Source organism: Myotis myotis, unplaced genomic scaffold (genome assembly GCF_014108235.1).
Source record: "Myotis myotis isolate mMyoMyo1 unplaced genomic scaffold, mMyoMyo1.p scaffold_m19_p_6, whole genome shotgun sequence".
Lineage (NCBI taxonomy): Eukaryota > Metazoa > Chordata > Mammalia > Chiroptera > Vespertilionidae > Myotis > Myotis myotis.
This window is the reverse complement of record NW_023416368.1, coordinates 13,815,273-13,842,747: the sequence shown is the minus strand read 5'-3', so window position 1 is coordinate 13,842,747 and position 27,475 is coordinate 13,815,273. Positions and strand designations below refer to the sequence as shown.

The window sequence follows — 27,475 nt, the reverse complement described above, 5'->3', positions numbered from 1 at the left end:
GATTCTCTCTCATCATTGATGTTTCTATCTCTCCCTAGCCCTTCCTTTCTGAAATCAATAAAAATACATATTTTTAAAAATTAACCTCTTCCTAAAAAAAATAAATAAGTAACCTCTTCCTGGGACTGACTTGGAAGGGACTGAAAAGAGCCTTAGGTAGCTGGGTGGCTGGAAATACTCTGTTCCTAATCTACGAAGAGCTTACAAAGTGTGCACATATATAAAATTCATTAGCTATCTGTTTAAGATGTGTAGACTTTATTGCATGTAAGTAAACCTAACAAGATGGAATCCAAAAACAAACTTCCACCTCTTCCCTGTCTCCTGTTATTCCGATTACCCTTGGCCATGGCATGTGCATTTCCATCCTGGCACAATAACGACATTACTTTCTTGTTTATGTGTAAATTGTATCTCCCACTAGAATGTAAGCCCCAGGAGGCCAGAGCCTCTGTCTGTCTTGTTCACCATGGTACCTTCCAGAGTATAGCATGGTGCCTGTCACACAGTAGGTACTAAAATAAAAAATAAAAAATCAGTGAATGGAGAAATGGGAGGATGAATAAAAAAGCTTGGGTTTAATGATGGAGAAAAAGGGGGCAGAGAAGGTTGGCCTTAGTCCAGAAGCCCCCGACTCCCGGCCCCAGCAGACAGTTTAGGGGTCTCGCTCTGTAAGCGCCAGACCAGGAGTGTGTGCCCTCCCTGGAGACGGAGCGCCGGTCTGTCTACACCTCATTGGGGTCGTCCTGGTCGGCGTAGATGAGAAAGCCTGTGAAGAGGCTGTCGGTCCAGTAAGGGTCATAGAAGAGCCCGTTCTGCTCTGAGTAGAAGATCTGCAGCCAGACCTCGTCCCCCTGCTTGAGAGCCAGGATGGTGGAGCCCGAGGCCACGTCGTGGTTGCCCGTGTTGGCGTCGAAGGTCCGGATGCGGTACTGGCCGTTGTGCACCAGGCCGATGGCCAGGTGCTTGTTGGCCAGCGTGATGTCGTAGGTGAAGTAGTAGATTCCCGGCACACTGCAGATGAACTTGCCGCTGGATGCGTTGTAGTGGCCGCCCTCATTCATCAGGATCTTGTCGAACTTGATGGGCAGCCGCTCCCGTGGGTAGCTCTTGGTCACCGCCACCGAGAAGGCCGACCTGGCCTGGCCACTCCCGCAGCTGCAGGGTCCCGGGAGGCCCGGCTCCCCCTTCTTGCCCTTGGGCCCCTTCTTGCCCGGTGTGCCGTGCTTCCCTGGGGCACCACTCACCCCTTTGGGGCCGCGAGGGCCAGCCTTCCCAATGGCCCCAGCTTTGCCCTTTGGTCCTGGCTTTCCCCGGTTGCCTGTCCGGCCAGGTGGACCTGGAAGACAGAGCAGCTGGTGTGATGAAGGGGCCTGAGAACTAGCAGAGGCTGCAGGCCCTGGCGCTCCATCTTTGGAGCACAGGCCTTTGGTAATGGGAAGAACAAGAGGGCAATGGAGCCGCCTGGAAATGGTTGCAAATCTGATGGTGGAACCTGGGGCACGTGTCCCAGTCCCATCTGGAAGCCAGGAACGGTAATGCTTACCTTCCAGAATCATTGAGGATCAGGGCAAAACTAACATAATTCACAGCCTTTTCTTTTTCTTTTCTTTCTTTCTTTTTAAAAAAATATATTTTATTGATTTTTTACATAGAGGAAGGGAGAGGGATAGAGAGTTAGAAACATTGATGAGAGAGAAACATCGATCAGCTGCCTCCCGCACACCCCCTACTGGGGATGTGCCCACAATCCAGGTACATGCCCTTGACCGGAATCGAACCTGGGACCCTTCAGTCCGCAGGCCGACGCTCCATCCACCAAACCAGTCATGGCTCTTTCTTTCTTTTAAAAAAATATATTTTGTTGATTTCGGAGAGGAAGGGAAACATCAGTGATGAGAGAGAAGCATGGATCGGTTGCCTCCTGCACGCCCCCTACTGGGGATCGAGCCTATAACCCAGGCATGTACTCTGACCGGGAATTGAACCATAACCTCTGGGTTCATAGGTTAAGGCTCAACCACTGAGCACGCCAGCCTTTTCTTTTCCTGCCTTCTAAGGAAGAGTCTGGTTTGTCAGGCAGAACAATCCTTCGATGGGCTGTGCTGGTCACGAGTTGAGAAGAGAATTGAAAGAAGCCTTTGACCTCAAAACACTGATCTTAGTGTGATCCCTGCCTAGTGCCCAGATCCCTGCACACATGTGCAAGGGTGGTTAGTACAGTGCTGCTGCTTCCAACAGCAAACACTGGGAACAACGTCTAATCGCCCGTTCAAAGGAAAATGATTAAAAAATGATGGTCCATCCATAAAGTGCAATTCTATGCAGGAGTTTTTGAAAATGAGGCAGATTTATGTGCACTATACGAAAACTTCTCTAAAATATCCTGTGAAGAGGAAAGAGAAGGCGGCAGAACCGTGTTTTGTTCAAAGGAAACCACAATGCTCTTTCTATACTCATTTATAAGTGCTTAGAGGAGTGCCTGGCCCACAGTAAGCACACGCTGAATACACTCCGCATGCCCTGCAGAATGTTTCCTGTGGAACGCCTTTCGGTCCTTAAGACTCATGTTTCATAAAATGTGCATTTCTCTCAAAACAACATTTTTGGCCAATGATTATATAGAAAATCTTATATTCATGTCCCCTAAACTCTTACCTTCCTCTCCACTGTCCCCCCGGTCCCCGTCCTGGCCATCCTGGCCGTCTTTACCGGGAAAGCCCATCCTTCCCACCATTCCTGAGGGCCCTGGGGCTCCTGGGGGACCGGGGGGACCCTGGGGGCCAGGTAGGCTGCAGACAAGTTGAGGGGAGCCCTTCTGGAAATCCTTGCGAGCGAAGGCACCAAGCAGAGGGTCGGCCGCACAAGGGAGCGCACAGGCCAAGAGCATCCAGGGGATCATGGTGGTCACCTGTAGGAGGCAAGAGAGCTGTGAGCAGGTGAGTCCCACTGAGCGGACTGGGGGTCAGTCGGAAAGGCACCCAGGGTGGGAGGAGGAGGAGGAGGAGGAGGAGGAAGCTGGGAGAAACTATATTTCTGACTCCTGCTCTCTCCTATGTCACATACAAGTAGCTGGACAATGTCTTGAGTATATATATGGATGAGCTGAATCATGGGCCCAGAATACACCTTGGAGGGGTCTTGGGGTGCAGCACTCATCATCACACCATCGAACTCTGGAGTAGCCGGACTTATGGCCCAGTGACAGCTGGCTGGGGGGAGCTGTGCACAGACAGAAATGATCCATGGTTTCCTTCAAATATGTGGCACAGCCCAGCTGGTGTGGCTCAGTGATTGAGCATCGACCTATGAACGAGGAAGTCATGGTTTGCTTCTCAGTCGGGGCACATGCCCAGGTTGCGGACTTGATCCCTGGTGGGATGTGTGCAGGAAGCAGCCAGTCAATGATTCTCTCTCATCATTGATGTTTCTATCTCTCTCTCCCTCTCCTTTCCTCTCTGAAATCAATCAAAATATATTATAAAATAAAGTTGCAGTATGATGTAGCTGGGGTCACGCTTGCTCCTCACGGGTGGCATCAGTGATAGCAGGGGTGGTAGGCAGATGGGGCGAATGCTGGGGAAGTGTTACACTCATGATGTGCTGTTGGAAAACGGTGCCCTAGACACTACCCCCCCCCCCCCCCACGGCCCCAGGATCCCCTCTCCTTCCCTTGCTGACTTGCTGAGAATCTAGGGAAACGAGTCGGGGTGACTTATTAGCTGGGACACATCTGGGCCCCCCCTGAAAAGAAACTGAATTCTTCAAGCAGGTTTGAACTGGGTTAGGAAGTTGTAATTTTTGGACAAGGAAGAGGGGAAGAAAGCAGTGGGAGCCAGTCTCCCAGGCACGCTGAGAGTCCTGTGAACAGCTGGATGAAGACAGGCAGGAGAGAGGGGAGCCATGGGCTTCAGTTCCCATCCTCCCTCTCTCTCTCTCTCTCTCTGACCTCCACTCTCAGTCACACATGCTGGGCAAGGGGGAGGAGGGCCTGCTGTCCCGCCCATGCCAGCCTCTGTGAACCATAGGGACAATGCTCAGTGACAGCCGGGCCAGGGCAGGCCCCAGGGTCTGGCGGGCGGAGGAGAGGGCTCTGGAACAGGCAGGGAGCGAGGGATTTCTCAGAGCTGGAGCCTGGAGGTTCCCACCGGTGCCAGGAACTGTTTTGGAAATAAAGGCGGGGTGACTAGATTCTGGTTCCAAACCTACAGGGAGGGAGAGGAGAGTCTCCTTGGCCCCAGGGCACCTCCAAGAAAAACAAGGCTCCAAATAGCCCGCTCCCAGCCTGTGTGCCCCCCCCACACCCCGCCCCCACCCCGTCTGGCCCCCCAGTCTTCTCTCCACACTGAAGGGGTGAGAAAACCTGGGGTCGCGTGCCATGGCCCAAGGAATCCAGACAGGTTAACTCTTCCAGGGCCTCTTAACGAAATTCACAATCACAAACTTGGGGAGGGCCCCAAGGACCGGTCTCATCCCACCTCTTCAGTTACAGACCGGGGAGCTGAGACAGGCACTGAGGGACTCTCTTTACCTGAATTCTCTTATGTGAAGTTTATAATAAATCCTACGGAGGTGGAAAACGGATTGTTCCGTTTTTCAGAGGGAGAAACAGAGGCTCTGAGAACTCCAACGATTTGCCTGCAGTCACACAATCGGAGCAGTGGGGACAGCGCTCGGACCCGTGTCCGAGGGGCTCTGAAGACCACCCTTCAGCCACTGCACCTTGCTCCCTTCTCCCGGTGTTTCTTTCCTGTTTTATAGAAGAGGAAAGTGAAGCTCAGAGAGGCCAAGTTGGCCATGTTTGCGCAACCCGTTCATGGCAGGAGTTATATTTGAACTTGGGTTTGGCTGACCCTAATGTCCACATGCTTTCCATTATGTCAGCGTTTCTTTGATTTTTTTCCTCCTCAATTTCCCAAATTACAGAAGAGACCTTGAAGTGTGTGGCAAAGCTACACAGAGCAATGGAGAGATTTCTTTGATATGGTGTATTTTATCATTTCACACACACACACACACACACACACACACACACACTTTGGAAATGTAAGCGTGATGCTTTTCCTCCCTCAGGATTCGATGCTTGGAGAGAACCTCCTGTTCTGTGAGAGATCCGCACCGGCTCTGGGCGTAGCCAAGATGATGGGAGGCGGGTGGGCCGCCTCCTGGGCTCTGACTCTCCACCACCAGCCTCTTTGGAGTGTTAGCGAGGTAGTTCCAGGGGCTGAACCAAGAGCACAGCCGGAGGCCATCAGCTCAGTTCATGCCTGGACCTGGCAAGGACCGCCCCCTGCTCCAGTGGTTCGCAACCTTCTGGCCCTTTAAATACAGTCCCTCATGTTGTGACCCAACCATAAAATTATTTTCGTTGCTACTTCATAACTGTAATGTTGCTACTGTTATGAATCGTAATGTAAATATCTGATATGCAGGATGGTCTTAGGCGACCCCTGTGAAAGGGTCGTTCCACCGCCAAAGGGGTCGCGACCCACAGGTTGAGAACCGCTGCCCTGCTCTCTTGCTCCCCCACCTGCACTCTCCCAGCTGAAGCGGAGGGATCCTTGAAAAGCACAGCTCAGCCTCATCACTTCCTGCATGATCTTCCTCCACTGGCTGCGGGCTGCAAAGAGCAGTATCATAACCCCTGAGGATGTGGCCCACGAGGCCCTAAATGCCCCCCGCCCCAACCCCAGCTCCTCCCCGCTCCTCCAGACACCCCTTCTCCATCAGACCAAGCTCCATCCTGCTCCTCTTTACAAAACTCTGGGCCCCACCCTTTGGCATGCCAGCTCTTTATCCCTTGTTTCCGCTTAAATAGCACTTCTTCCAAGGCCTGCCAAACTGCTCTCCCTTTGGACCCCAGCTCCCTGCCGGTGTCTTTTCAGCCCTGCAAGCTCACCCCTATTGGCTGTATTTGCCTGTTCACCTGCTAACCGGGCCTGTTGCCTCTCCCATGTGCCTCCCATGAAAACGGAAGCCCCTTGGGAACGGGGACCGCAGCTAACCTCTATCCCGGGGCTTCCAACTGTCTTGCACACAGTGGGTGTTCAAGAAATACTTGCTTGATTAGTGAGTATTTGAGAACATCCACAGCCAAGGGAAAACAAGGCAGTGGCCTAAATCAAAAAGGGCACCCAGACTCTTGGATTTAAATAAGTTTCCTCCCTTCCTGTTTTTTGTGTGTGTTTTTTCTAACCCAAACCAGATCTAACCCCTTCTTCCTTTTGACCTCCCACAGCACAGGGCCCCCACCCCGACTCCAGGCAGGGGTGTGCAAATATTTTACATATAGCAGGTGCTCCATAAATATCCATTCATCTGATGACAGAAAACTATTGGTCCTTCCTCATCTTTTAAAAATTATCTCAGTTCCTAAAGGTCCTTTCTGGTGTGAGTTGAGTAGAGGAGGCTGCATGACAGCCTTCCTGCTGCAGGGAAAAAATGTTCCACGGTCAAACCCCAAACACAGAATCATGGGGTGCTAAGCTTGGATGGAGTTCTTCAGTCTGGTTGTCATTTGCTTGGTCCCTTAACTCATCTCTCCGTTAAGTAGCTAATGATTCATAAATACACAAGTTCTGGGAAAACGTTAGGCACAAAGGGCCCCAGCCTGAACTGTCAGGGAAGCAGCCTTCCTCCTTCTCCCACTTCCCTTACCTTCAGGGCTCCTTACTCCCCCCTGCCCCATGTTCCTTCCCAAGGGCCCTCCACCCAGGCCGTGACGTGAGAAGGATGTCTGTCTTTCGCTGACTCTACCGGAGCATGGTCTGCCAGTAGAAACTCTGGGGACCCTCGTCTGGGCCTTGAGCAAGGCTGCCAGGCCTGAGTTCTGAATAATCTCACCTTGCAGATCAGAGGAGGTAGATTATGCACAAATATAATTGACCTGTTGGTTATCAGGCTGTGACACATGGGTAGGTAGGGGTGATGAAGAGACATGAGAAACCAGCCACTAAGTGTCCGCAACTGTCCAATAGAAATTAATTATACCTCCCTCGTGGAGCTGGAGTAGGAACAATGGGACAATGCCCCCAATGCTTCTTGCTCGGCGTGTGATGCAGTAAGTGCTCAGCAGTTGGAGAGAACTCTGCCTAAAATGCCCCCTGTTGCTAATCTCCTCTGTGCGAAGCCCTCAGAGAGCTGCCTGCCTCACCCTTCAAGCCTCAGGTCTAATAACCTCTCCTCGGAGAGTCTTGCCCTGCTGATTTGCTCAGACCACCCTGGTTGTCCTTTCAAAGCACGCGGCTCCAGGGTGGTTATAGACTTCTTTGCTTCTTGACTTGCTAACTGCCTGTGTCTTTCCCCTGGAGAGGAAGGTCCAGAAAGCAGAGGCCCTGCCCGCCTTGCTCTGTGTGATGTCACCAGAGTCTAGCACAGTGACTGCCCCGAACGCAGTAAGTGCTCAACTCGTAGTGGTTCCAGCCTTGAATGAAATGGTCACTCACATAAAAGAGCAACAGGATCCAAAGGTTTCAGTAAACGTGCGGATAGCAAAGCCACACTTGGCTACGGAGGGAAGCCCAGGGAGATGACTGGACTTGGATTGGGAAGACTGGGTCCGTGTCCTAGCTCCGTAACTCAAGGGTCACGTGACGGTAGAAAAGTCCTTTCCTCTTATCTGGGCTTCCATCTCCTCACCTACAAAGTGGAGGTAATAGCACTCATCCTGTCTGCCTTACAGGGATGTTCTGAGAATCCAACCAGATAATGGACGTTGAAAGCAAAACATGACACAAAAGTTAGAGCCCTGTTTAAAATTGCAATTGCCGCCAACTGCAGCCCTGACCTCACAGTAGGGGCCCCTGGAATATTTCACAGGGAGGCCTAGTTCTGATGAGGAGAGGATACCTGAATCTGACCCAACTGAGCAACAGAAGGGCTGGTGGTTGGAATGGGGTGGGGCCTGCTTGCAGATGAAATGCTCCAAAAATTGGCTTTAATGGGAGTGCAAATTCTATAATGACAAACACCCCATGCCCTCCCTGAATTCCAGAAGCAAATTGGAAACAGCCCTGTCTAGCTTCACTTGAAGAGTTGAGACCCTCACCCACGGATATTCTTTCCGCCCGGAGGAGAGAGGGGCTGCTGCAGCGGCTCACACAGCACTCACCCACGCCCCCTCTCCTGGGTCCCCACGTCTCTGCTTGGAAACACTCCAGCATCCAGAGTCAAAATACAGACCATTAGAAGTCATGGGATCCGCTTGTCAAAAGGCCCCAGAAAAATATTTGTTTTCTCTCTTTCTACCCCTATTTCTGGCTCAGTCTAGACAAGGGGTCCAAGGCCAAACCATGACCTAGTGAGGTCTCAGGAGCCAAGATCTTGTGGGGTTTGTCTCAGTGGCACTTCGGAGAGCACGCCAGCAGTCAGTCTGGTGGCCACTGTATTATCACCCCAGATCCTTAGAAACCAGCCAACGTGGCTTGTTATGCAGAGGACGTGGAGCGCTGTGCCCTGTGCCCTGTGCCCTGTGCCCTGTGCAGTGAGGCCCAGAGTCAGGCTTCCGGTGGCTGAGGCCGAAGCCATCAAGCTTTGGACCTGCCCAGCACTGCAGTGAGCGAGAAGAAGGAAGCTGATGGGCCAGATGTGAGCTGCGGGAGGGAGGCCCGAGGCAGTTCAGAGCCCTGTGGCCAGCTTCTCCAAGCGGCAGACCAGAGGGCTGGGGACCGTGTTTGAACAGTGCTGTCCAACAGGCATATGACAGGAGGTCACATGTCATTTTAAACGACCTTGTTGGCACATTAAAAAGGTTTTTTAAAAGCAGGTGAAATTAATTTTAATAATATATGTTGGTTAGACTAATATATCTCAAACATCATCATTTCAACATGTGATCAATGTAAAAATTATTAATGAGGTATCTCACATTCTTTAATTGGCACTTGGTCTTAGAAACCCGGTGTGTATTTTACACCTGCAGCACATCTTAATCCAGACTGGCCACATTACTTTTTTATTATTATTTTTAAATTTTTTTTGTTAAATCCTCACCCAAGGATATTTTTTCCATTGATTTTCAGAGACAGAGTAGAAGGGAGAGGGAGAGACAGAGGGAGAGAGAAACGTTAATGTGAGAGAAACACATCGATTGGTTGCCTCCCACATGCACCCAGACCAGGGATTGAGCTTGCAACTGAGGTACGTGCCCTTGACTGGAATAGAACCCAGGACCCTTTAGTCCGCAGGCGGAAGCTCTATCCACTGAGCCACACTGGCTAAGGCCAGACAGCCACATTTCATGTGCTCAACAGCCATGTGGCAGCTACTGCCTCAGCTCTAAGCATAGCTGCTTGGGTTGAAATCCCACGAACTAGCTGTGGGGCCTTTTACGAGTGACTTATCCTCTTTCCCTCAGCCTAGTCCTCTCCAAAATGGGGATGACAGTAGCAGTAGCTACCTTAGAAGGCTGTTATGAGGCGATAATGCTCCTAGAATAAGGTTTGGCATATGGTAAGAGGTATAAAAGCATCACCTATTCTTATTTCATTATTTCTTGTCCTTCTGCAAATTCAGCAAAATAATGGATGTTGGAAGTAAAACCAGATACAAAAATTCAGACCTTGTTTAAAATTTTAATTGTCACCAACTGCAGTTGAACTAATGAAAAACAGTCCTGACCTCCTTCCATGAGTCCTATGGCATTTCAAGTGGAGGCCCCTGAAGTCTTAGAATAAATTCTCCATTTTCACTTAAGCTGGTTTGAATAGTGTTTCTGTCGGTTGCTACCAAAAGAGCATCCTAGTGAGGGTGGGCCTTCGCTCCTGCCCAGCCATTCCATGCTGAGGGAAGTTGTGGGGGTCTCTGCCTTGGCCCCACACACCTATGAGCCACCTGGCATTGCCATGATCCACAATACAGGTGATTAATAAAGACAGGTGACTCGATGGGTTAGTGCTTAGCTCTTCAAGTGACAGAAGGCCAATGAGACATCATGTGTGCTGGTGCTTGGCACCATGGCTTGGCGAGGATGCCCAATCAATGGCGTCACCTATTTTTATTGCCTTTGAGGCCAGACACTGGAATGAAAAGATGTGGTTGCTGCTCTTATAGGGCACAAGGTCTGGTTCTAAAGAGGATCCAGCCTGGCATACCTGTATGACCAGGCTCTAGGCAGGAGAGGGAGTAAGCCTTGCTCCTCTTTTCTCTTTGTAGCAGGTTCTCTCTCAAAGGGCAGCCAGGACTGCATTGAAGACAGGAAAGGAAATGGGGCTAGGCGGTTCCTTGGAATGGCATAGAGGGACCACACTTGAAGATCTGGAAACTGAGGGAGAGGAACAAAGTCTGAACTCTGAAGGGTTGGGGGGTGGCAGCGGGGGTAGGGGAGCAGGCTAGGTTTTCTTTGACTTTCCTGTGCTTGCTGGTCTCTATGCAGTCACTTCTGGTCAGACCCTGACAGACATTCGAAATAACTCTAAAGATCTGGCCTTCAAGAAGCACAGAGCTGGTCTGGTGGTTAAGAGGTTAGGGATCATATTCTAGCTATTTGACCTCTGCTATCTCTAAGCCTCAGTTTCCTTGCCTGTAAAATGGGAGAAAACAATACTGTATGGTCATATTTGAATCGTTTGAATTTGAAATTGCATGAAAGAAACATATTTATGGTTTCAATTTATGTGGGAAAGTTTGTCGAGGACCTTGCAAGGCAGCAGGAGTTGTAAATTGTAAACTGTGTTTATGCTATAGCCACAGGATAGCCCTATACTAATCGGCAAACGGAAATACTGCCTTCCTTCTTTCGGCAGGTGAGTTTTGAATTATACGAGTTTGAATAATATAAGGTCTTTAGGAACGTCTCCCTGAGTAATTTGATGGCCTGTGCCTCCCTTATAGAGTAATAATGAATATTAAATGAGATAATACAGCAATAACCAGCCCACAGGAAGTACTCAGTGACAGTAGTGTTATTCCATATAATAATAATGTGTCAGAACCAGGAGAGATACGACAGGAGATTAGAATGCACAGCCGCCGTTGGTATGAGTTTGCAACCCCTGATCTAGAGGGAAAGAGAATTCTCCGTGTATGTTGTGTGTTCTTATTTCAAAGCTTTGACGTTCATTTTCTCCTTTAACCTCCCACAGTTCTAAGAGGCTGATACTATAATCCCCATATTGCAAAAGAAAAAAAAAAAAAGAAGGCTAAAAAAAAAAATCATTTTTCCAAGCTCAAAGCTGAATGGAAGCCAGGCCTGTTGACTTGGGGCCTAGGGCACAGAACCCATGTGCATAAACCTTGCCAGGGCAGCTCTCTAATTAAGCCATCTACAGAAATGCACAAATCCAATGGAAAATTGTTTCCCTGAGAAAAGCTTCAGCATAGAATTCCTTTCCAAAGTCCACGTAGACTAGAACTTGATGAACAGAAATCAAATTTCTACAGGAGCTCATTTCACAGAGGCAAAGCCAGCTGGCAGGCCTTCGTGAGGAGGGCGTGTGGGAAGCTGTGAGTGTATGCACTCCATCACCCCGCGGTGAACATTCGGGATCATCAGAGACTGGGACGGTGGAGAAGAAGGTCCAGTCGTCTGTGTCCACTCAGCAGACAGATGAGAGCAAGAGCAGCAAGATAGGGAGGAATGGAGGGATTTGCAGAGAAAGAAGTAACTTCTTGGGGATATTTGCTGAATGGAGGGCGAATACCTTCAAAGATGACCCCAGACTTGTGAACCAAATCTCGATTCCTTGGTACAATGACACACTAAGACAACGTTATAAAAACAAAGTGAGTCTGTATCTGCACATATGGAAAGATGACCAAGATACACAGAGTGAAAAGGGCAAGTTGCAGCATGGAATGTAAAGTATGCTTATCTTTGAGTTAAAAAAAAAAAGATAGACACTCAAATATATAGATATATGAAATTTCCAAACGACATACCATCTTGTTACAGGGGTTACTTTTCAGAATCAGGAGGTCTATGGGCTTTTACTTTTCACTTTCTACCTTTTTGAAGTGTCTGAATTTGTTACGATGGACATTGTTAGTTTTATGTCATTTAAAACAAAAGGTAATCCTAACGCTGAAGGATTAGAAGGCGGGCAAGACTGGTGTCCCTGCTAGGGGCTGGAGGGAAGTCAGGCTCTGGGAAGAAACAGAGTGTGGTGCACTGGAGGGGTAAGAAGGCAGGGCAGGAGTGAAGTTCTGAAAGTGTGGATGCTCTGACGGTAGGCAGCTGAAAGTGGGCATGATGGATCTACAATTGCCAGATACCAGAATAAGTCAGAGGCAAACTGGGGGGGGGGGGGGGGGGGGTGTAGAAAGGGAGAATGGGAGAGGACAGACTTCAAACAGTGCTGAGACCAGCCTTGGGTTGACATATAGAGGACACTGTTGACACTATTGCTACTGGTTTAGTGTGGCAGGGATGGGAACGTCCCCGGGAGATGGCCAGTCTAAGGAGGGGACTCTTGAAGGCTCTAGGCAGGAATTTTGTTGTAAGAGAACAGAGGAGGACCACACTGAGGTTGTGCAAAGCACCCACAGTGTTAGGGGAGAGGCCTGGGCTGGGAGACCACTGGGACCATGCAACATTCAGCTGCCATCCAGTCCTGGCATGGGGCAGTGGCGGTGGGGACGGAGAAAGAAGAACACAGTTTGGGGGAGGAGGGAGAGTGACAAGAGTTGTGAAGAACTGGGTGCAAATCTCAGCTTGCCGTTCAGTACCTTTTGAGCTTAGTTTGCGGGTCTGTGTGTATATATATATATATATATATATATATATATATATATATTTAATTAAATGTTGTAAAGAGTAAATGAGATAATGCGCTCGATAAATGTCAGCTACGATTGTTAGCTCTGGTACTAGACTCAGACTCACCAGGGTTCAAATCCCTTTGCCACCAGTTACCAGGTGTTCAGCCCTGAGCAAGTCATTAACATCTCTGAGCCTGGTTCCTCTCTCGCAGAGGCAGATAAGCTGTTGTCATGGAAATGAACCAGCGTGCGCAGAGGGCAGGCAGGGCCTGGCACGAAATAGGCGCTCAATAAGCGGTAGAATTATAAAACTAGCAACAGGTAAACCACGAGCACACAGTAAGCGCCCAGTACATGTTAATTCATATGGAATATACTCCAGAAGGTGGAGGTCAAGGGGTAGGACTCTGTGGGCTGCCCGGCCTGCAAAGAGGGGCGTTCGCAGTCCTCCCACTCCTACCGACTCCCACCCCGCCCCGCGCCCCAGCACCGCGCATCCTCCCCTCTTCTCCCCGCCCGCACTCTCCCCGGAGTGTGGACCGCCGGCGGACACTCACCCTCGCTGCCCCGGGCGTCCAGGAGCCTCGGGAGCGACCAAGCTGTCGGCCTTGCTCCGCGTCCCGCCTCCCGCCTCCCGCGGCGACAGCAGCCCGCCCGGCGCCCGCCCCAGGCATACTTTTCCCATCCCGTCACCGGCGGGAGCGCCTTCCCCGGTCACGTGGGCCGGCCCGCGGCACAGAGCTCTCCCGTCCGAGTTGGTTTGGAAAAAACTTGAAGCGCTGGTGGCAACTTGGGTGCATCGAGGCATCTCTCCGCGTGTAGAACCTGCCAGTGTATTTGGAGGTTTACGTGCAAGAAATGATTGTTACCCAGGCGTTTGCAAGGGTATGAGTATGTCTGTTGCTTGCGCGTGAGCATTGACATCACTGTGGATGTGAGGGTGCGTGTGGGCATGACGCTTACAATAGAGTACATTTCTCTGGGTACTGACTGTGCGTGTGGTTGAGAGTAAGAATCGCGAGCGTGTGTGTGTGTGCATGGGTGAGTGCATATGTATGCACTGGTCCATGCACATGTCTACTCTTGCAGCCTGGTGTGCAGCCGGTGTGTATGTCATTTGCTGGGTGTACACAGCAGCGTCTGGATATCTGTGCGTTGGGTACATGCTTAATGTGTATACGAGTATGCATAACCATGCACCAGTATGTATGTGCACGATGTCTGGGGCACCTGTTTGTGCAGTGGCTCGTTCGGTGTGTTATATGTATGTATGCCTTGGTGTGGATTTTGTCCAGATGTGAATGTGCGCATACATAACAGTGTGGGCAGGTGCCCCTGCCTCTCAGCCCTAACCCCCCTCCTCCCCAGAAGAAAAGGCTTTGCAGGCCTCACCAACTCTCTGGCCCAGCCCTGCTCTAGGGTCCCAGCTCCCAGAACACACGGAGTGAACCCGTGTGGGTAACAAGCAGATACCGGGGGAAAGAAAGGTCATCAGAGGCCTGGCTTGTGCTTCTCCCTCTTCCTTCCACGGCTGTCTTCCACTAGCCACCAGTATTCCCTGGGCTGCCAGAGCCTCTGGTTAACAGATGGTATATGACCCAAGGTTTACAGTCCTTTAGTGCAGGTATGCATTCCAACTCTCATGCTGGTTCTACCACCTTAGACAAGTCAGTTACTTCATAGATGGCATCTCATTTTCTGAGAAGTTGGGAGAATAATGATATTCCTGCACTGTCCTTCCCCCCAAAGTTGGGACACTCACCTATAAAAGTATTTGGTAAGCCACTGAACTACGTAGAGAATTATTACTAATATCACATAAGTATTATTTGAGGATGAAAGTTAGTGGGCTCAACAAACATTCATTCAACAAACATTTCATGAGCATCTATTATGCGTCAGCCCCCAAGCTAGGTGCTGGAGATACAGAGATATACCAAATAGGTTTGGTGCCTGCCCTCCAAGAACTTAGAGTCTAGCGAGGATGGTGCAAGTGGTTTCATGTGAAATGAGTGTTACAGAAGAGAAAAGCATTAAGTATAAAACTGGGTGGTCAGAGAAAGCTTGGGGAAGTGAGGTTCCCGTTGAGCCCTGAGGGGTGACTGAGACCTGTCAGGGTGTAGGGGATGTGAGCGTTCTGCACATGCATGAAAGATGACGTGTGAAATAGTGTAGGGTGTTGATTCGAGGATGGCTAGAAAGGGGACCTCCACCCACCACCCCATCTCAGAAAGTTGGTCTGTTCCCAGATGTGTCAGGAATGGAAAAGATGAGGAAACCCTGCTTAGGATGCCCAGAGCCCATTCAGAATCTAAAGGGCTCAGGATAGCTCCTCTCCTAGGGTAGAGTAGGAATCTCCATGTGCTACCCTGAGGGCTCCACTGTAACTGTTCAGATCCCTGGCCTGCTCTTGCTGGTAAGAAAATAAATGGTTAATTAAAAGTATAGGAAAAGGCAGCGGTGCCACACTTGGCACCCAGCAAGTGTTTAATGAACGTTTCCTGGCCGAATAAATGGAAGAATGGGGGGTGGATGGTTTTCCAGTCTTGTTACAAATCAGCAAATGCTACAAATCCAGACTGTCTTCCCCCCAACTCAGTCCCCAGCCTGTTTACCAACTCATCACTGTCTAAATCCCTGCCCAACTGTACCACCGACTTAGATATTAATAACGTACTGATTTGCAACATCTCTTGCTTTTTGAATACAGTGAGGTTGGGAGGACAAGTGCCCCTGACCTTCACTCCATTTGAATCTTCAGAATCTCAAAGCAGGAAGGGTCCTGGGAGATAATTTGGTCTGTAGTCTTCATTTCACACACAAGGACAAAGAGGTCCAGAGACCTTCAGTGACTTGACAGTTGTGAGTCAAGATAAAGCCCAAGATCATTTTGTCTTGCACCCATTATTAAAATGTAGACTTTCCGACTGTTGATCCTCAGAGGGAAGGCAGGGGAGAGTGGATGGGAAGCATAACACGTGGACACAGACAATGGGGTGGTGGGGGCCTGGGGGTGGGAGTGGGGTTAGGGGGTGGATGGGAGCGGGCTGGAAGAAGTTAATGGAGGAAAAAGGACCTATGTAATGCTTTTTACAATAAATGTAGACCTTCCTGTTTGCCTTTTTTCAACCCTTTCTTTACTCTGATTTTGGTACAAAAGCGTGTTTAAAATGGCTGTTGAATCATTCCAAACAGCTAATGGCCACGATCCAAGCTGTCAATATTTACTTGCAGCAAGGGGCTTTGGGCTGCGAGGCTCTCCAGTATGAGATTTTCCCAAGCGCAATCTCGCTAATGTCACAGTACTGGGGACAGCTGTAGATGGAGAGGACTCGCTGCCATTCCACAGGAAGGCCGATGGTGGAGTGAATGTTGTCACTTAGAATGCAGCAAGATGACAGCTAAACTGCGAGGAAAGCTTTGCAGTTTTATAAAAATGAAAACATAACACGATTTATTTTTTGACATAGCTGTTTTCTTTCCTGTAACTTATCCTGGGAGTATGAGGATGTTCTTGGCAACCTTGTTTGAACTGATAAAAGACTGTAAACAATCAAAATGCCTAGCAATAGGGGACTAACTAAGTAATAGAGGCAGACCTCTGTGTACTATTATGGAATTATCTCTGAGACAGTGAGAAAACAGTGTGTTTCGTTTTCTACCATGCAGGTTCCATAAAGAAGAGGTGAGGAGCCCTAACCGGTTTGGCTCAGTGGATAGAGCGTTGGCCTGCGGACTCAAGGGTCCCAGGTTCAATTCCAGTCAAGGGCATGTACCTTGGCTGTGGGCACATCCCCAGTAGGGGGCGTGCAGGAGGCAGCTGATCAATGTTTCTCTCTCATAGATGTTTCTAACTCTCTATCCCTCTCCCTTCCTCTCTGTAAAAAAATCAATAAAAATATATATATATAAAAAGAAAAGAAGTGAGGAAAACACACAAACACATGGGTGTAGGAGTATAATCGAACTCCAGAAGGATGTACAAAAAACTGTGATACAAGATGTTGTCTCTGGACTGGGGAACTGGAAAACAGTGTCAAGAGGGAGACATTTTTCACTGTATGACTTTTGGAACAGTTTATTTTTTAAAACCATGAAAGTCTATTAATTATGGACACCCCTTTCCTCAATAAACATTTAAAAAAGTGTTTCTCTTTCTCTCTTTTTCTAAAAATCAATTTAAAAAAAACACACCCAATATCCTCAGGTGAGGATTAAAACAAAGTAGCCCTAACCGATTTGGCTCAGTGGATACAGTGTCAGCCTGCGGACTGAAGGGTCCCAGTTTCGATTCTGGTCAAGGGCATGTATCTTGGTTGTGGGCACATCCCCAGTAGGGGGTGTGCAGGAGATAGCTGATTGATGTTTCTCTCTCATCGATGTTTCTAACTCTCTATCCCTCTCCCTTCCTCTCTGTAAAAAAATCAATAAAATATATTTTAAAAAAATAAAACAAAGTACATGGTGTGTTCCATTTCTTGGAAATTCTTCCTTTGCTGCTATGGATAAGCTGGACCTGGGGACATGGCAGAGAGTTTAGAGAGTTAATAATCATAAACCCTCAACTATTATATACTTGTATTTAAAAAACACACGTTTCAAAGAGCAGGCTGTTCCAATCTTCCAAGGTTGGGACAAATATTTCTCCCATTGCACAGTTGAAGGAACCAAGGCACAGAAGCGGGCCATCTTCCCAGGGTTACACAGGGAGTGGGGGGCAGAGTTGGGCTGTGAGTGCAGATCTGGCCCAGGCATAGGTTCCTTCCACAGGACCATATTTAGCTGCGCAGAGCAGTTTTCCTGGGAAGAAAAAGAAGAACCAGGGAGTTCTGAGAGGCTTTTCTGGCCTAAGGTTTCATGAGAGTTAAAGCCCTGAGGCAGCTAGAGCCCCAGTACAAACGAAGTCAGACCAAAATAGACATGATTCACATTCAACGGGAAATGACCCAGAAAAGATCCAGCTCATTTCCAGATGTAACTCGAAGGGCCTCAGTTGGGGAGACCTCGTTTTGGAATCTGATGCAATAAGTTCTTGATGAGGTTTCACAACTCAGTGTGAGGATCCGAAATGAACAGACGTTTGATTTGAGGAAAAGTCCCACGAAGAAGGGCTCGAGGCTCCTGCTTTATAGAATCAAGCTTTGAAAAAGCAGCCTATGGATGAGTAGAGAAACTAGGGCTTTCCCAGCATCATTTTGGGAGGAAATATTAGAAATAAAGGGTCTAACCCTGCCTTTTGGCTTGGAAGAAAAGCAGAAATCCCAGACTGAGAAAATGAGGCATGATTAAACGGAATAAATGAAATTTAGCTAGCGGCTAGAAAGAAGTTTTTTATCTTTAGCTGTTGTGACTGGAGAAGTTTGTGTCTCCTGACTGAACCTTGACTGATCAGAAATTTGTACCAGGAGCCTCAGGAAACAGATCCTCAAAGATGACATTCTCTCAGGTGTAGGGGTTTGTCTTTAGACTTGAATGCAATGTTGAGCTCCTTGTCATGGAAATGAAATGTGGTATCCAGTGGCATTGATTAATTACTGCGATGAAGAGCCTCCTTAAGTAGGTGCCCTGGGGGACCAAGTGGCTGCTGGGAACAATGATTACTACAAGGACTGGGGCAGGTGGCTCCTTCTGACTGCCCTGGTGTGCATACAGAAGGGAAAGGACACACTCAGCCCTCTAATATCTCAGCTCAAGTCCCAGTCAGAGAACTATAGAGATTCTATGGGGGGGGGGGGGGGGAGGGGTCCTAAAAATACTGTATTTTTCCCTGTATAAGACACTATTTTTTTCTAAAATCGTTAGACTAAAAACCTAGGGGTGTCATACATGAAGTCAGCCGAGGAGGGAGCCATGTGTGTGTGTAGCTGCCCATACCTTGTCAAACAGGCCTCCTCCAATCAGGAGCCTTATTGTTACTGACATCAGCTGATGCCATAATTGGAGGTGGAGGTGGAGAGTGTGCAGATACAACAGGGACCTGAACGTTCTGAGCCCATAAAGATGTCAAAAAATAAAAAGATAAATGCCAGTAAGCAATTGTCTTACTCTGAAAACTTCAAACTGAATGTAATCAGCTATGCAAAAGAGCATGGAAATAGAGCTGCAGAGAGACAATTTGGACCTCCTCCCACTGAGTGTTTGATCAGACAGTGGAGAAAACAGGAAGAACAACTCCTTAAGATGCCAAAAAAGAAGAAGGCCTTAAGAGAAAAACCAGCAAAATGTTTAAAATATTGATTTCTTAATTTTGGGTTGGAAAAGTGGGGGGATTCTTATATATGGGGCATCTTATCCATAGAAAAATATGGTATCTCAAATCTCTTGTAGCTGCAAATTCAGATACAGCCCAGCCAATGTGGCTCAATGGTTGAGCATCACCTTATGAACCAGGAGGTCACAGTTCAATTCCTGGTCAGGGCATATGCCACAGTTGCAGGCTCAGTCCCTAGTGTGGGGTGTGCAGGAGGTAGCCAATCAATGATTCTCTCTCATTATTGATGTTTCTAACTCTCTTCCTTCTGAAATCAATAAAAATATTTTTTAAAACCCAACAAATTCAGATATATTTGTGAGAGTTGCAGATTAAATGTAAATTGAATTCACTGCTTACAACTTTCAGTGGAAGTTAGAATGAGGGTTGGGAAAGTGTCCCCAAGACTTGGAATGAAGACATCTGCATGGCCTCTGATGAAGCTGAAAATCTTAACCTCTAAATCAGCGGTCGCCAACCTTTCAGACCTCATGGACACCAGTGGTCCACGGACCACCAGCTGGCGACCGCTGCCCCAAATCACTGAGCCTTCCTCGCCTTCACCTCCCATGTCTGAGATTAGGCTTCCTTTGCTTGAAGTCCCTCTAATAACCTCACCTGAGGCAGATGCCTTTCAAGGAGATGCCTATACTTCTTAAGACCTACCCCAACTCCTTGCTGCCACTAGACCCATAAGTAGGGTCAGATCCAGCATATTTCAAGGGAACAAGTACACGGTCTGCCAGAATGTACTCTGCTGAGATCTTGATCATCACAACCTTTCACAGTACATCATACTGGTCCACTTCACGGATGACATGCAGATTAGTTCTGATAAGAAGGCAGTAGCAAGTATTTTAGACGCCGTAGTAAAATGCATGCAAGTCAGAGAGTGGGAGACAGACTCCATACAAATTCAGGGGCTTACCCACCTGGGTGGTGTTTCTGATGGGCTAGTGGTCTGGAGCATGCTGGAATAGTTCAAGGTGAAGAACAGGTTGCTGTACCTTGCATCACAGAGACATAATGCTTGGTGGGCCTTTTTGGAGGCAACACTTACCACACTTGCATGTGTCACTCTGATCCACTTTCCGTAACACTGCCAGTCCTGAGTGGAGGGAAGAAGGCCTTGCAGGGAGCTCATGCTGTGGTGCCAGCTACTTTGCTGCTTGAGACTGAAGTCCCTGAAGGTCTAATATCACCTGAACGTGGCAAATAGGGATTCTGTATGGAGCCCCCGACAAAGGAGAGTCAAAGCATGGGCCTCTAGGGTTTTGGAGCAAATCATTCCCTCTTTTGAAGATAACTATTGTCCTTTTGAGAAATGGCTCAGTGGGTCTGGGTGCTGAGTGGCCCAGCAAGCCATGAATTGGAGTGTGCACAGCAACAATCTGTCATCAAGTGGAAATGGTATTCAAGGGATAGAGATCAAGCAGGTCAGGAAGGCACAAACAGGTTGCCTGAGCAGCTGGCCCAACTGCTTTAACACCTAATCCTGTTGCAAGGCTTCCTTTTTCTCAATCTATAACTCTGGCTGCACGGAGAGTTCCTTATGAACAGCTGACTAGAACAAAGCAACTTAGGCCTGGTTTTCAGTTTAGTCCGCCCAATATGCTAGCACCAGCTGGTTTTTGCCAAAACTGCTACAACTTTACAACCCTAATTAGGTGTCTCTGAAAGATCTAAATGAAGGGAAATCTTAAGTGGGAGCAGAATTTTGAGCAGTGCATTTGGTTGTCTACTGAACTGAATGCTACCCAGGAGTACCAATCTAAACTCCAATATTCAAAGGCAGTTACTAATAACTTAATGAATGGCCAGGGACTTGAAATGGATTTAGAAGAGAAGAGACAAGAAGGTCTGGGGGAGAGGTATGTGGATGGATCTTGCAGAATAGGCAGAGAATGGAATATTATTGCGCTCCAGGTGAATGCTCATCAAAGGACACCGTGCAATCATGAGAATGTACTGTGCATACAACTATAGCAAATGTAATTACCCATGAGTCCTGGCTACTGCACTCTGAAATTCATCACTGTACCTGGACTGCTCCCAGCAAATAACCAAGAGTGGCAGGAATACTAAGGCACATACGGGTCTCCTGTGACAGCTGACTTTCGCTTGGGGACTTTCTGATGGCTTTGCTGAACCTAAATTAACAGAGGAGTCTCTCAATAATTGTGAGGGCATGATGATGTACTTTATAGCTATTAGTCTTTCTCCAGCCTTCCTAACAATTGTTCAACAGGCCCCTGTAGAGTGGTCATGTTGGCAAGGACGAAGGCTTACTCATAGGGTCATCAACATGGACTTCTCCTCATCAAGACTGACCTACTGAGTGCCTGACCTGCTAACAGCAGAGAGCAGAGACCAACACTGAGCCCTGATATGGGCACTTGGTAGCAGGCTAATTGTATTCTACTCCTTCTATCATGGAAGGGGCAGTAATTCACTCTCAATGGAAAAGACACATAATCTGGATAAGGATTGCTTTTAGTACTTCTGCCAACCTTATTAACTGTCACGTATCATGTACCAATTGCACCTCATCAAGGACTAGCAAAGGAATGTATGCTATTCTGCTTGGAGTGCCATAACAAAATACATAGACTGAGTAAACATTATTTCCCACAGTTCTGGAAGCTGGGAAATCCAAGATCAAGGTGTGACAAGGTAGCTTTCACTCTGAAGCCTCTTCTCTTAACTTGTAAGTTGTCTCCATCTCTCTGTGTTCATATGATCTCCTTTGTACTCCAGAGAGACAGCAAGCTCTCTGTTGTCTCTAATGAAGGCACTAATCTCATTCAGCCAGGGTCCCATCCTCATGACCTCATCCTCATTACCTTCCAAAGGCCCCACCTCAAAATACCATCACATTGGGGGTTACGGTTTTAGTGTATGGATTTTAGGGTGGACACATTTATTCCGTAACAGAGTGTGGAAACAAACTGCTTCCCATGCAACTTATTGGTCTTGTCATGTACTTCATCACCCAGAAAAACCTGGTTTGTTTGAATGACAGAATGATCTACTTAAGAGTCAGACACTTGCTGTTGGGAAAAAATAACCTAACAGGATAAGGTTCAATCTTCTAGGATGCAATATGTGCTTTGAGTTGGTAACCAATGAGTATGGTTTTATTTCATTTCCAAGGCAGAATGCATTGGTCCAGGAGGGTTAAATGCGGGAGTGACTTTGACTATTGTATCTAATAACTCAAAGAATTTTTGCTTCCCATTGATGTAGCTCTGAACTCATGGTTTGGAAATCTTGGTTCTCAAGAGAGAAATGCTCTCACCAGGGGATGTAACAGGGGTTCAACTGAATTGGAAGCTGGGACTGTCACTGACCGTTCTGGGCATGTGCTGTGAGGGTTAGTGCCAGGGGGCCTGAAATTGGCCTGGTTAAGGCATGACACATCCTGATGAATAGTGTTGTAACGAACTTTCTGAAGAATTTCAGGGTGGTTTGTACCAGTGTGTTATCATTGTTTAACACAGGTGATTTATACCTAGAGCCCTCCTCTACACCTGCCCCCACACCCCCAAAAAACCAAACTTGGTTGTTGGGGCTGGTTTTTAGGCAACAGATTAATGGGACTACTACTAAATTTGAGTGAGTTGAGACTTTGTGTCTCCTCATTCTGGAGAGAAGGTGAGTGCATCCTCATTTGTACAAAGAATAGTTACACCTTAAAACCCCCACAAAGTTATGTTTATTGTATAGAAATTCAAATATGGATAGAAAGGGCTGAATGGATGCTAAAATAGCCAAAGGGGTAGAATGTGCTGGTTAAATTATTATCTTTCATCTTCAAATCCATCCTTCTATACTTTCTATAATCTGCTTTGAGATGCTGGGATTATAACCCCATTGAGTACATTTCTTTATCACCTAGATTTCTGTAAGGCTGTGCAAATAAGAGATGCAAGAGAGATAGTGTAAATCTAAAGGGAGGGCCAGGGACTTGTTTCTTCTTCTTCAGCTTCCTATTGCTGTATCATCTCTGCAGTGGTTCTTCACCCTGGCATAAGCATTAGTTCCAGTTGCAGTAGAAACTAATTGTTTTAAATGTTCAGTTTTCACACTTCCAGAGCCAGCCTCATCATGCCAACATATCAAGCATTATACATATTCATCCAGATTTTTTCCTTTATTACCTTTGGAAATTTTGCCAACTGTCTTTGACATTAGATTACACTAGGAACAATGAAGACATACTTTGTAACTACATTTTAAAATGAAAGAAGGCATGTATTTATTGACACAAGTATTTTGATGGTGATGTTTAGTTTTGTGTAGACAATATAAACTTAAATTTACAGTTTTCAAGTGGTAGTCACATTCCATTCCCCTCTAGTGCCCTCCCGCCCCCCAAGTTTTCACTATTATTAAATGCTGTGATCACCCACCTCATAAATAAAACTTTGTGGAAATCCCCGATTCTTTATCCCCATGCGATAAATTCCTAGAGGGAAAAATACTCAGAGAGCTATGAATAATCAATAGAGGAACTAAAATTAGTGTCATAATAATAAAAAAAATTAAGAGTAGCAGGAGAGGAGATGGATGCTTTAGAAATTCAATCCTTACCTATTATCTAGAGGAGTCAATGTATAAATTCTAAAACTGATAAATCAAAACTGGCATATGTGTTTGGTATAAACATATTTCTTAGCTATATGGGTGGAACCACAGACAGTTACAGCAGAAATGCTTAAAGTAATTGGGTGGGGGGAGACTGAGGCTTTTCTTTTTTTCTTTCTTTTTTGTTGTTAATCCTCCTCAAAGATATTTTTCCATCGACTTTTTTAGAGTGGAAGGCAGGGGAGAGAGAGAGAGAGACATTGACTGTTCGCCTCCCACAATCAGGATCGAACCTGAAACCCAGGTACGTGCCCTTGACAAGGAATCCAACCCCGTGACCCTTCGGTGTGCAGGCTGACGCTCTAACCCAGCCGTGGGCAAACTACGGCCCGCGGCCATCCGGCCCGTTTGAAATGAATAAAACTAAAAAAAAAAAAAGACCGTACCCTTTTATGTAATGATGTTTACTTTGAATTTATATTAGTTCACACAAACACTCCATCCATGCTTTTGTTCCGGCCCTCCGGTCCAGTTTAAGAACCCATTGTGGCCCTCGAGTCAAAAAGTTTGCCCACCCCTGCTCCACTTAGCAACACCGACCAGGGCTGACTGCAGCTTTTCATTATAGGACTCGTTTTTTTCCCCCCAGCCTTGAGCATCCAGTACTTTGATGAAACATTACAGTTTTGAAAAAAAGAAAAAAAAGTAAATGTATTTAAATTAAAATATATTTTGCCAAATTATCATTTAGAAAGAGTACATCAACTTAAACTCCCAGGGCTAACTTTTTGATGACCCTTAATTACTATAATGACTTCATGTCAATTTATTTATTATTCATATTCTGGTCCATTTAAAAGTTTTAAACTATGTTAAAAATATACAAAGATATAAAATAAAGGAGAAAACTGGGATAAAGGAAAAATAAGTGTAAAAGAAATAAGATGAGGCCAGATGACCAACAACTCCATCAGAACATCTGGAAGGCTAGTTAAGAATGAGGATCCTTGCTTATATCCCAGACCAGCTAAATCAGAATCTCTAGCATAAGGCTCTGGGATCGCTTTTTTAGCAGCCTCCATGACTTGGAGTCCTGATGTAATTTAAAAGAAGGCAGAGTGACTAACAGGATATTAGGATGTTTATTAATGTCATATTTAGAGCATGGTAGCTAGAGGATTGGACACTGTGGGACTAACTCCGAAGAATACATTTAAAAATAAATCCTATACAAACTAGAATCATCCCTTCTCCCACAAGAACAGTGGTCGGCAAACTGCGGCTCGTGAGCCACATGCGGCTCTTTGGCCCCTCGACTGTGGCTCTTCCACAAAATACCACCTGCGGGCGCAGACGTACAGTGCGATTGAAACTTCGTGGCCCATGCGCAGAAGTCGGTTTTCAGAAAGGAGATAGACGAAACAAGTATACAAGACGAGTGTGGATGGGAGAGTTGGAAGGGGTCGACCTCAGCGAACGTACCTCAATCAGATTGAGGACGTTTTTAGCAAAGGCCAGCTTAGGAGTACCCTAATTAAGTTAATAACAATGTACCTACCTATATAGTTTAAAAAATTTGGCTCTCAAAAGAAATTTCAATCGTCGTACTGTTGATATTTGGCTCTGTGGACTAATGAGTTTGCCGACCACTGCACTAGAACATTTCATAATCATCTTCTGATTTTATTAACCTGCCTCTAACAACCCTCACAGACATAGGAAGACTCAGTCTGTCATTTTGTCCTTTGACTTTTACTCTTAACATGAAAATGGGTGTTCTGGGGGGTCTTCTCTTTTTTCCTTGGCTCCACTCCTTAGAATACTGCACCATTTAGCTGGATATTCTAGGGCTTGGCGTCCTTTCTAATGTATCACATCAACCGGTTAGACAGATACTTAGAAGAATCCTATGTATAACGAGATAGTGGTACTTAAATCTTTTCTGCTGCTTGCATTCTTATTATTAAAACATATTTTCACATGACTCATGTGAAAATTAAAAGTTAAAGATGCCAAATTTTTTAAACATAGGATTTGGTATACCATAAAAGGAAAGAGACAGAATTAGTAGCTTAATTTTACAGTGGAATTAAGAATATATTAAAACTTATACATTAAAAAGGCATAGCAGTTTACAGTGACTTCTGCTGTAGCTGCAGCTTTTGTTCAATGATGTCTGAGAAACGAGGAACTTTTTTTGAAATAGCCACACGAATGTCATCACTCATATTAAAGCAGCTTCTGGACTTTGTTTTAAAATGTAAAAGTGATGAAAATCCCAATTCACAAAGGTATGTCGAGGCAAATGGTATAAGGATTTCTAGTGCTGTCTTTGCCAGGTTTGGAAACACTGTGAATTGCACACACCAGAAATCCTCAAGCTTCATTGTCTCAAATTCCATTAAAATTTGGCCACTAGCTCGTAATTCAGCAAGATCATTTTTCATTAAATAACCATCATCAACAAAATCCAGATTAAAAAGAAACGGATCCAGTATCCATTTACTCGCTTCTTCAAGATCTCCCACCGAAAAATACCCATGGAAGGAGCTGCTCAGCAGTTGCAGATGCAGTGTTATTTCAGCTGCAATGCTTCCTGCTTCATCATCTGAAACAATTATTTCTTCGAGAAAAGGAAAGTTAGTGAAATTTCTTTTCTCAATTCGCTTTAGCCAGAATGGAAACTTCCTAACAAAAGCAGATAACTTCTCTCTAGCTGATACTGTATTCATCCCAGTCCTTTGCATAGATGCGCTAAGTTCATTTAGGTGTTTGAATAAATCTGCAAGGTAGGCTAGGTGAATTTTAAACTCTTTATTTTCAAAGCCATTAACTAAATTACTGCTTTGGTGGTGAAGAAACTGATTTATTTCTTCATACATTTCAAAAATATGAGTAAGTATTTGGCCTCGGGAAAGCCACCTCATTTCCGTATGGAAGAGGAGGACATTATACTCAATTCCAATCTCTTCAAAAAAAGCCTGAAACAGGCGATGATTCGGAGCTCGGCCTTTGATGAAATTTATTACCCTCACAACAGTAAACAGAGCATCCCTCAGCTTTGTAGGCAATGTCTTTGTGACAAGTTCGTGAGGGTTCAACAGACAATGTGTGATCACAATATGAGGTACTTCTTTTTTCACGCAAGCAACAAATTCTGAGTTTTCTCCTAACATAGATGAGGCACCATCAGTACAAACAGAGCCACATGCATCGAGTGCTATCTTATGCTTCAAAAAGAAGTCTCTGAAGAGATTGAACACATCTTTTCCTTTCATTGTTAACTGCAATGGTTCACAGAACAGGAATTCTTCTATGATCTCTCTTTCTTTTATGTATCGCACAAATGCCATTAGCTGACTGCAGTCATCCATGTCCATGGTCTCAGCAAGCTGAATACCCACTTGAAGAGGACTGGCTTTGATATCTTCTAGAACTTGCTGTAAGATATCCTTGCTCATTTCATCAATTCTAGAATGGATCACATCATCTGATAAGGGGACCTGCTGAAGCTTCTTTTGTGCATCTGGTCCCAAAACTATATGTGCTATTTCCAATGCACAAGGTTTCACTAATTTTTCAGCTATTGTATGAGGATTCTTCTCCTTGGCACATAAATACGCAAACTGATAGGATGCTTGTAATAAGGTATCCTCTTGAGATGCAACTCCAAATGCTTTCACGGTTTGGTTCTGATCAGATGGCGTGGGCATATGCTTCAGACTATTGAGGTCATGCCCACCGACACCACCATGCTGTCTGTTGAAATGGTCAGACAGTTTTGATGGTCTGAGGTCAGCATTTGCAAATACCGAGTTACACAAGACACATTGTGGGCGTTGAGTTCCATCAACCTCCGTTGTACAGGTGAACCAGTAACGAACATAGTCATCATCCCATTTGCGTTTCTTCGACATGGTACCCCCAGATTTTCAGGTAGTG

At 46.4% G+C, this 27,475-nt stretch overlaps 1 protein-coding gene across 1 annotated transcript; it reads right to left on the bottom strand.

Moving 5' to 3' along the window:
• Positions 1 to 556: 556 nt before the first annotated feature.
• C1QTNF2 (C1q and TNF related 2) lies at positions 557 to 13,349 on the bottom strand. Its single transcript, XM_036314336.1, has 3 exons — positions 13,254 to 13,349; positions 2,659 to 2,911; positions 557 to 1,339 (listed from the first exon to the last, which is right to left on the bottom strand). Exons 2-3 carry the CDS (start codon positions 2,900 to 2,902, stop codon positions 726 to 728), a joined length of 858 nt encoding a protein of 285 aa, XP_036170229.1. The 5' UTR covers positions 2,903 to 2,911; positions 13,254 to 13,349; the 3' UTR covers positions 557 to 725.
• Positions 13,350 to 27,475: the final 14,126 nt, after the last annotated feature.

What these genes read in the sequence shown, in the direction of transcription:
- C1QTNF2 (XM_036314336.1), bottom strand. Translation starts at nt 2,902, where the DNA reads ATGATCCCCTGGATGCTCTTGGCCTGTGCGCTCCCTTGTGCGGCCGAC. An exon ending in GGGGGACAGTGGAGAGGAAG is followed by an intron (nt 1,340 to 2,658) that starts GTAAGAGTTTAG and finishes TCTGTCTTCCAG; the next exon opens with GTCCACCTGGCCGGACAGGC.